Genomic DNA, 9,933 nt, shown 5'->3' with positions numbered 1-9,933 from the left:
CCCATATCATTCCAACTGCACTCACCCCACACCATTACAGAGCTTCCACCAGCTTGAACAGTCCCCTGCTGACATGCAGGGTCCATGGATTCAAGAGGTTGTCTCCAGACCCATACATGTCCACCTGCTCGATACAATTTGAGACTCATCCAACCAGGCAACATGTTTCCAGTCATCAACAGTCCAATGTTGGTGCTGATGGGCCCAGGTGAGGTGTAAAGCTTGGTGTCCTGCAGTCATTAATGATACACGAGTCGGTCTTTGGCTTCGAAAACCCATACCAATTATGTTTCGTTGAACGGTTCATACACTGACACTTGTTGATGACCCAGCATTGAAATCTGCAGCAATTTGTGGAAAGGTTGCACTTGTGTCACATTGAACAATTCTCTTCAGTTGTCATTGGTCCCGATCTTGCGGGACCTTTTTCCGGCCACAGGAGATTTGATGTTTCACCGGATCCTGATATTCACAGTACATTCATGAAATGGTCATATGGGAAAATCCCCACTTCATCGCTACCTCTGAGATGCTGTGTCCCATCGCTTATGCATTGACTATAACACCAAGTTCAAACTCGCTTAAATCTTGATAACCTGCCATTGTAGCAGCAGTAACTGATTCAACAACTGCGGCAGACATTAGCTGCCAACCGCAGCACCGTATTCTGCCTGTTCTCTATATTTGAATATGCCTGCCTATACCAGTTTCTTTGGTGCTTCATTGTATAAGGGGTCAGTTTTTACCGACTGACATACAGGATCCCAGAAAACACACCATGAGGTGAATATCGTATGGAACACGGTTTGGGAAATAACAGGAATTGAAATCATGCCAAACAAGACAAATTTTAGCTTTCGGGGTCAAGAGGATCTTTAAACTGGATAAAAATATGAAGTTGAGAAACCAAACCTAAGGGATTAGAAAGGGAAATGACAGAGACTGTTTCAAACATAGTGTACCTAGCAATTGCAAGCTACTGATTTACAACAAAAAGTTGTTTGATAGAGTGGGTAAAGAACAGTTTTTGTTATCCTCATACAAGACATCTGTTTACACATTTTTTCCCTTCTTTGGAAACAAACATTATTGGCTGCTGATATTACTTGCCCTTTTCCATATCACTGTAGCTTTTAACACAAAGGCTAGTGTTAAAAGTTGTCTAATTTATTAAACACTCTCTCTCTTTCTCTCTCTCTCTCTCTCTCTCTCTCTCTCTCTCTCTCTCTTTCTTGGAAAAGCAACATTTAATATACCTAATGATGAATTTGAACTAAACTCATCTTTGAGATTCTTGCCAATTCCTTTTCCATTTTTATAACTTGAGACATCTAAACTGTGGCTGGGTTGCTGGGATCAGTTCAAAGAGTAAAGCTTACAGATTAAAAAAAAATTAAAACATTGATCTTAAAGACTGCACACTGTTTTCCAATAATGTAATTAAAACAAACCTCAAGAATAAATAAACTTTACTCATGAATTGTACACTTGTAAAAAATCACAATATTTACAATGTGCAAATCTCACATTTTTTATGCCAGACCAGCAAAAAAATCCGATGAATTCCTAAATTTTGATGATGGTAGATTGTGATTCATTTCCTTCTTTCTTGCTTTCTTTTTTTCATCTACCTGCACATCTTCAAAATATTTTATATTCCAGAACTTTATTGTGTGATCAAGGGAGCTCGAGGCCAGAAGTTCTCCATTCCCTGATATGTCAGCTGCCTCAATATTTAGCTTATGCTGGCCAACTATGCCCAAATGACGATGAGGAAACAAATGTGTAGCTCTGAAAGTCAATAAAAGCTTGATTAGATACAGTGTCAAGTAATACAGCAACCTTTCAGACTTTTTTTACAATTTCATCTACCTCAGAAGTCCATCTTCGCCAGCTGTCACCACAATGTTCTCACTTACAGGAATTAGGCAGTTTATTGCCTGCTTAGGGCCGGGAAACTCATCACTATGATAACCAAACTCTCCCCAGTTAAATATGTAAATCTTGCCTTTAGAGGTGCCAGTAATAAGTTTTGTTTCACTTCTCATAAGCCCAACACAATTTAGTTCCTCTTCATATGGTTCTGACTGAAAAGACATTAAAAAAATATATATAATAGAGGGAAACATTCCACGTGGGAAAAAATATATATAAAAACAAAGATGCTGTAACTTACCAAATGAGAAAGCGTTGCTATGTTGACAGAGACTATAAAAACACACATAAACAAATTTCAAGCTTTCGCAACCCAAGGTTGCTTCATCAGGAAAGAGGGAAGGAGAGGGACAGAAGAAAGGATGTGGATTTTAAGGCAGAGGGTGAAGAGTCATTCCAAACCGGGAGCGGAAAGACTCACCTTAGGGGGAAAAAAAGGACAGGTATACACTCGCACGCACGCACGCACACACACACACACACACACACACACACACACACGTGTGTAAAAAATGTTGTGTGTGTGCGAGTGTATACCTGTCCTTTTTTTTCCCCCTAAGGTAAGGGACTGGAATGACTCCTCACCCTCTCCCTTAAAACCCACATCCTTTCATCTTTCCCTCTCCTTCCCTCTTTCCTGATGAAGCAACCTTGGGTTGTGAAAGCTTGAAATTTGTGTGTGTGTTTGTGTGTTTTTTATTGTCTCTATCAACATACCAATGCTGCTTTAATTAATTACCATCTTAATTTGTTGCCTCATAAATACCTGCAAGTGCAATTTTCTGCTTCGTAGGTTCACTGATGTGATAGTACCCTCACCACTTGAATAAACTAAGAATTGTTTATCTTCATTTGTAATCATACTTGTGACATAGTCATCTGTTTCTTTTATTGAGAATACTGGATCAGACCTTCGTACATCCCACACTGAAAAATAAAGACTTCTGTTGTACAAGCAGAATAAATCAGTTATGTCCCATATACTATGTTTGTCACAAAGTTGAATACTTGGAGAGTCTGGAAGTTTCAAGATTTATTGAAGTGTGTCTCCCCCCCCCCCCCCCCCCAAAATGTCCAAAATCAGGTCTGAGCTAGATATTGGCCCCAACATACGCACACATCAGCTCACCAGATGGTACAAATCACCTCTCTCATTGATAACTGGCCCAGAACTTCTTCAACCACATTACAGCCCTAATCTAAGTTTGCACAATTTCTTCCTGTTCCTCAATCTGAAAGAAACCATTCAGAACCATCAATTTGAGTACTCAGAGGAGGAGGAGGAGGAGGAGATGAGTGTTCAACATCCCATCAACAACGAGGTCATTACAGACAGAGTACAGGATCAGATCAGGATAAGATGGGGAAGCAAATCCGCCATTGCCCTTTCACAGGAACCATCCCAGCATTTGCAAGAAGTGATTTAGGGAAATCACAGAAAACCTAAATCAGGATGGCTGGACACGGGCCTGAACTGTTGTCTTCCCGAATACAAGTTCAGTGTGCTAATGAGTATTGAGAATCACCTGTCTGTGTATGATATGTGCCAAAGTACCTCACATGAGATGCCTACCATACAGCTTTCACCTCATGGTTTGAAGGGATGCAGAGGTGGATAAAATATCAGCAAGAATACTTTGAAAATACATCACTTTTTTTAAAAAAAAATAGTAATTAAGAGAAATCTCCACGCTTCATCTCCCTCAGGAAACATTTTGAAACAGCTCTGATAAAAACCCTAAACATGCTTGAATACTTGGAGGTTACTTCATTTTTTTCCAAGAACAGTGCTCCATTGTGTTTTTTTTTTTTTTGTTTTTTTTTTTTTTTTTTTTTTTTTTTTTTTTTTTTTTTTTTTAGAAACAGTCCACTACACCAGCTGTCACTTGCTCTATCATTTATTTTTACATCAATACATTTAGTCAGACAGTTTCCAACCTTATCAATTCTTTTTCCCTCCCAAATACTTCAGCTGCTGGTTCACAGTAGTATCCAGAAGGCACAATTCGCAAAAGTTCCTTGTAGTGTTCTACAGCCATTTGCATGTATTCTGTTTGTGCCCCACACTCAAAAAGTTCCAATTCTTGCTTTGGCCAAGCACCATCAATCTGAGCAATGGACTTCTTCCTTCAGTGGCCAGTCCATTTCCACCAAACATCATCTTTTTGAACACTTCCTGTCCTTGGACCCTCTGTTTGTTTTATGTTGCTGTTGGTGGTGGTGGTGGTGGTGGTGGTGGTGGTGGTGGTGGCCTTCAGTTTGAAAACTGGTTTGATGCAGTCCTCCACATTAGTCTATCCTGTGAGACTTTCACAAAGCCCTCTATACTACAGACAAATACTTTGAGAAACGTTCTTCTAACACTTAAATTTATACTCAATGTCAGCAAATTTTGCCTTTTCAGAAATGCTTTTCTTGCAATTGTCAGTTTCTATTCTCTCTACTTCAGCCATCCTCAGTTGTTTACTGTTCAATTTGTGAAACTCATCTATTACTCGTAGATGTCTCAGTCCCTCATAACCACCTGATTTAATCTGCCTTTATTCCATTAATATTTTTTTACTTTTGTTGATGTTCATCTTATAGGTTCATTTTATAGCCTGCTTCTAAGACATTATCCATTCAGTTCAACAAATCTTCCCAGGCCCTTTGCTGCGGTCTCTAACAGAATTACAATGTCATCAACAAATTGAGTTTATTTCTTCTCCCTGAAATTCAATTCCTTTTCCATAATTCTTCTTGGTTTCTTTCACTGATTCCCCAATGTACATGCTGAATAACAGATGAGCTACAACGCTAAGGTTGATTTCCTCCAGTTTTTACATCCTTCTATAAATAATTTGTGCCAGTATTTGCAACCATGACTTAGTAAACTGATGGTCAATAACATTCATATATGCCAGCATGAGCCTTCTTTCAAATTGGGATTATCATGCTTATCAGATAGAATAGTTTTATCATAATTGATTCTCCCAAACAGCTCGACACTTCTGAGGGAATATTATCTACTCCAGATACCTTTCTTCATGATCATTCAGGTTTTCTTGGTGCAGTTGATTAATACTGTTGTTCTGGATGTTCTGCCGAGTTGTTATTTCCATTTAAAGCACAACATTTCAATGAATTGACCCAGCCATCTTCTTCAGGTGCTGCAAGTTTTTCTGTTATGTGCACTTGCTGCCTGGACTACAATCAGACTGAACTACTGCTGGTCTCACACCACTATTTATAGCCAAGTTCAGTTCCCAGTGCCCACTACATCCTTTGATGCTCTTTCGATTTCAGAGCTCACACTGATACTCTGTGAAAAACAAATTCATTCAGTGTTTTTCAACTGTAGTGGTTATAATGGCCAATGAGATTTTAATAGCTGTGTGCCAGACCTCAAGCATTATTTAAATTGAAACCTTTATTATGTTTCCTGACATTTTTATTTTGGTAAGACTCATTCATTATGCTATCCCAGAAACTTGGCATTTGCACTATGCTAGCACTCTCACTGTATTTCATATCATGATTACATTTGAGGCAGAGCTCATTGTCAGCTGATTTGCTTCATTGTTTTAGTTGGGTATGTTGCTGATGTTCCTTGCATCTCTCCCACATTCTTGATATTTTCTGCATTGCCCATTCTGTTTGATGATCTGAGTACCCATTCCTTCAGAACACTATTCTTAGGTGCTGTAAATCTTCGACGAGGCTCCTCTTATCTGAAAGTGTTCAAGTATGCAGAGAGGTCAGTGTGTATACGCTTTTTATATACACTCAGACCCAGGAATCCGTCTGTTAGTCTCTAAATAATATGTTGGGAAAAGATAGTTGGTCATCTTTTTCAAGTCCCATCACATATTTAACGATGGATAGAGTTTAAATGTTCCAGGAACTCTTGAAGCTTATATATTCCATGTGACCACACTACAAATGTGTCACTGACTTACCGTAGAAACATGTGGTTTCAACTTGGCAGATTCTAGTCTCTTCATTTCAAAGTGTTCCATGTATAAATTTGTCATAACTACTATCCATAGTCACATCATTGATTTTTAGATAATATTTTCCCTCAAATACAAAATGAGTAGATGTCAGAACATGTGTGAAAAAGTTCTGTGAATCAATCATCAAACTTTTCTATAATAAGTTCAAAGAAATCAGAAAGTGGAACTCTCGTAAAGCAGGAGATGACATCAAAACTGACCATAATATCTGTATCCTGACTGAGGTGGTGGAGTTGCGGATGTGATGTTTGAACTTCCCCACATATTTGCTGAGAATGCACTTCAGATATTATGTAGGTTTGCCAACATTAGTAACTATGGGTCTTAGAGGACTTCTTTCCTTGTGTACCTTAAGAAAGCCATATAGTCATGGTGGCACTGCTGATCGTGTTTTAAGACCCTTAATGATGTTACATGGCAAACTTGTCTCGTTGAGAAAAGTCATCACCTTCATCTCAGTTTTATTTGTAGTTCTGAAGTTAATGGAAATAAAGGTGTCAAAAAACCTGAAGAACAGGGATGGTGGTTTCAATTTAAATAGTGCTTGGGTTCTGGCACTCAATTTATTACAATCTTGTCGACCATAACATCCACCAGCATTGGGAAACGCTGAGAGAATTTGCATTTCGTGGAATATCAGTGCAAGCTCTGCAAAACGAAACTGGATCAAAGGCATAGCAGGCGTCAGGAATTAAACTCCGCTCTTTAATAGTAGTGAGAGACCAACAATAGTGCAGTATGGTTAGAGTACAGGCAGCAAGTACACATAACAACAAAACTCGTACCACCTGAAGAAGAGGGCTGCATCATTCATCGAAATACTGTGCATAAAATAGGAACAACAACTCGACAGAATACCCAGAATCCCAGTACTACCGTTTTTTGACTTCGATCTTTCACTGCTCAGTCAAATTCTTCTCACAAATGCCACATCTCCCAATTCCTTTCCATAATATTGTATTAAGTTCACTTCCTTTGTATTGCCATTCAACATAGTCCTTCCACCTTTTAGTCCCAGCTTATGTCAGAGCTCTTGATTCACACAGCTGCTTCTCTTTTCTCAAAACATTTCTTTTGTTTTTTATATGTGACACTTATTTTCCCCATAGCCATGTACACGGCTTCAGCTTTACATATTTCCACTCTAGCCGTTCCTGACAATTTCATTTTTTTTAGGCGTCTGTATTCCCTTTCGCATGCTTTATTTGCTGAATTTTTATATTTTCTCCCTTTATCAGTTCTATCCAATATCCTGTGTGTTCTACAATGATTTCTGCTGTGTCTTGTCAATTTGCCTATTTTATTTGCTTGTGACTTCACTACTGCATTTTTCACTGTTATCCATTTGCTTTCTACTGCACTCCTTTCCACCATTTTCAATCAATTTTTGCCTAATGTTCCCTTTGACACTCTTGAGCCATCCTTGATTCTTTCCATTTATCCAAGTCACATCTCCTTGATTTCCTACCTTTCTGCAGTTTCATCAGTTTCAATCTGTAAATTACAAATAAATTATGGTCAGAGCTCACATCTGCCCCTAAAAATGTTTTGCAGTATAAATCTGATTTATCATTATATAATATCTATCTGGAAACCTTCCAATATCTCCTGGTCTCTTCCACACACACACAACCTATTTCCACAATTCATGAACCAAGTATTTGCTATAACTGCACTTTGTTCAAAGTATTACAAGGTTATTTCCCCCTTTCATACCTTTCTCCCAGTCCTTGACTTCCTACTGTTTTTCTTTCTGTTCCTTTTCCTACATTAAGCTCTAGTCCCCCACCACAATTATATTTTTATCACCCTTAACCAACTGAATAATTTCTTTAACTTTATCATACCTTTTTTTCAGCATCATCATCTGCTAGAGTTGGAAGGTGTATACACTTGCACCACTGTGGCAAGAGCGGACTGGATTTATGTTGACCATGATAACTTGTTTACTATGCTGTTCATGTAGTTCACCTGTATTCCTATTTTCCTACACAGTATCAGTTCTCCAACTGTTTTACCCTATTTGATTATTCACTGATAATCCTGAATTTGCTTAACCAGGGACTTACAGGGAGTGATGTATATCAATCCATTCTCTCCTCCCCCTTGCTACATTCCTAAATTGAGTGGAAGCTATAATCAATTAGTACAGAAGCATCAGACTCATTTCAAAGAATTTCTTACAGACAAGGTAGGATTCCCCCGTTTCATGCACATGCATTCTAAAACAATTAGATTTCCCACCTTTAGTACAGGAATCATTTTATCAGTGAAGTTTTTCTACGTTACCCTTCCTTTCGAATTTTATTGCACAGCCCTTGGGTTTCAGCGGAGTGAGTTCATTGCAATGGCACAACGTATTTATAGCAATGGCAAATGTTGAGATGGTGTCTTTGTTATCCTTACATAGCTACTGCAGTGCAGTGGGTCACATAAGAGTATATCTTTCTGCCCACACTATTACTGTAAACTTTGCTGGCAAAGAGCCTTCATTTCACATCAACTTCAAGAAGCATGCCAAAATGAGATCAGTAGTAGTATAGAACAGACCATTCAAGGTCTGCCTGCCTATGGAGGCAGTAGAAGAGATATGGTGGGAAATGTACTAAACGAAAATCACAGCAGAAGAATGCGAAGCATTTTGCAACCTGCAACTGCAGTGGTTTAATTATAAGGCAGCAGACATCAGAAAATCTCTGCACTGTTGCAGGATCCAGCACACACGGAACTCACAAAGTAGCAACAAAGAAGACTGTCATTCTTTTGAAGAACTCTGACTTGCCGATGGGGAGGGTAAAACATCTATAACCTCGGAAGCATCAGCACTTTCTTGCTTGTATGGGCTTCTGCCAGTAAACAGTTCACCTATGTATGAACTGGACAAATATCTGGCAAGATTACTAAATCCTTTAGCAGGGTACTGTATCAACCATGTGAAGAACTCTTCCAAGAGTTTGTGAAACAAGGATTTTAAACTTCAAACTTACAATCTGCTAGTCAGCATTGACGTTATGACATTGCTCATCCATGTGGTGCTAAAAGTTTCTTTGGAACTGATGGCATAAAATTTTGAGCCACAGACAATGAGACTTTTTCTACAAGCTCTCACTACCACTGACTTTCAGAGTGATGCATATTTTTACAAGCAGGTGGACAGTGTGATTGGGGGAGGAGGGGAGGATGTCCCCTGGCAGCAGCTATAACCAATCTAAATACAAAATATTTGGAGGAAATGACTTCAGAGACTGCAAGCCTAAAACGCAGATGCTTCTGCAGATGCATGGGTGACTCTTCGTGTTGCCACATGACAGGAAAACACACAAAAAATTTCTCAGAAACATATCAATAGCACTCATGGGAACAAAATTCACCATGGTTGTAGAGAAAGACAGCTGTCTGCCATTCCTCAATATTTGGTATGGAAGAAGTAAAATGGAACACTATGTCGCTATGTATACAGGAAACTGACACGCACTGATCTGTATTTCCGTACATCTAGCTGCCACCATCGGGACCAAACTGAAACACCTGAGGGAAGACTTGGAAAGACACATAAATTAAGAAGGCATTGCATACAATGTGCTTCCCTGAAATGGCAGGAAGAAGACATGCAACTGGCTTTTTCCCCTATATGTGGGACCACCGACAGCAAAGATTCTGATGAAAGATGATCTTACAACTGTCTTCTGGGCGAGGCAGAAGGTTAAAGATCTAGTTGACTTAGCCAAGGATTCAGTGGGACTGCACTTGCATTATCTACAGCATTCAATGTGAGTGTGGGCTCTGGTACACCAGACAGATACAATGTTGCATTCAGCGGCAATCCAGGTGCATACAGATGGGGCAGAAAGACAAATCAGTGGTCACTGAACACAGCTTGAAAAAAAGCTGTATGTTTAATTTTGGATTCTTGTGAATACTGGGACAGCATAATAATAGACAACATCAAAATAAGGACCAATGTTGGCTTTGTAAACAGAGGTGATTATCAATTAAGTTCTGT

General features: G+C 39.0%; 1 protein-coding gene across 2 annotated transcripts in view; it reads right to left on the bottom strand.

The window, feature by feature from the left end:
* Nucleotides 1–1,452: 1,452 nt before the first annotated feature.
* The window catches only part of LOC124804875 (WD repeat-containing protein 55 homolog), a 52,919-nt gene continuing 44,438 nt past the window's right edge, over nucleotides 1,453–9,933 (bottom strand). For both annotated transcript variants that reach the window (XM_047265241.1, XM_047265239.1), the window contains exons 5-7: nucleotides 2,702–2,862; nucleotides 1,873–2,087; nucleotides 1,453–1,791 (exon numbers count right to left, since the gene is read on the bottom strand). In XM_047265241.1, the coding sequence (XP_047121197.1) occupies nucleotides 1,533–1,791; nucleotides 1,873–2,087; nucleotides 2,702–2,862 (635 nt within the window). In that variant the 3' untranslated portion in view covers nucleotides 1,453–1,532. The remainder of the gene's footprint in view (nucleotides 1,792–1,872; nucleotides 2,088–2,701; nucleotides 2,863–9,933) is intronic.

This window comes from Schistocerca piceifrons, chromosome 7 (genome assembly GCF_021461385.2).
Source record: "Schistocerca piceifrons isolate TAMUIC-IGC-003096 chromosome 7, iqSchPice1.1, whole genome shotgun sequence".
NCBI classification, from domain to species: domain Eukaryota; kingdom Metazoa; phylum Arthropoda; class Insecta; order Orthoptera; family Acrididae; genus Schistocerca; species Schistocerca piceifrons.
Note: the sequence above shows the minus strand (reverse complement) of the source record. Positions and strands in the feature narration are given on the sequence as shown.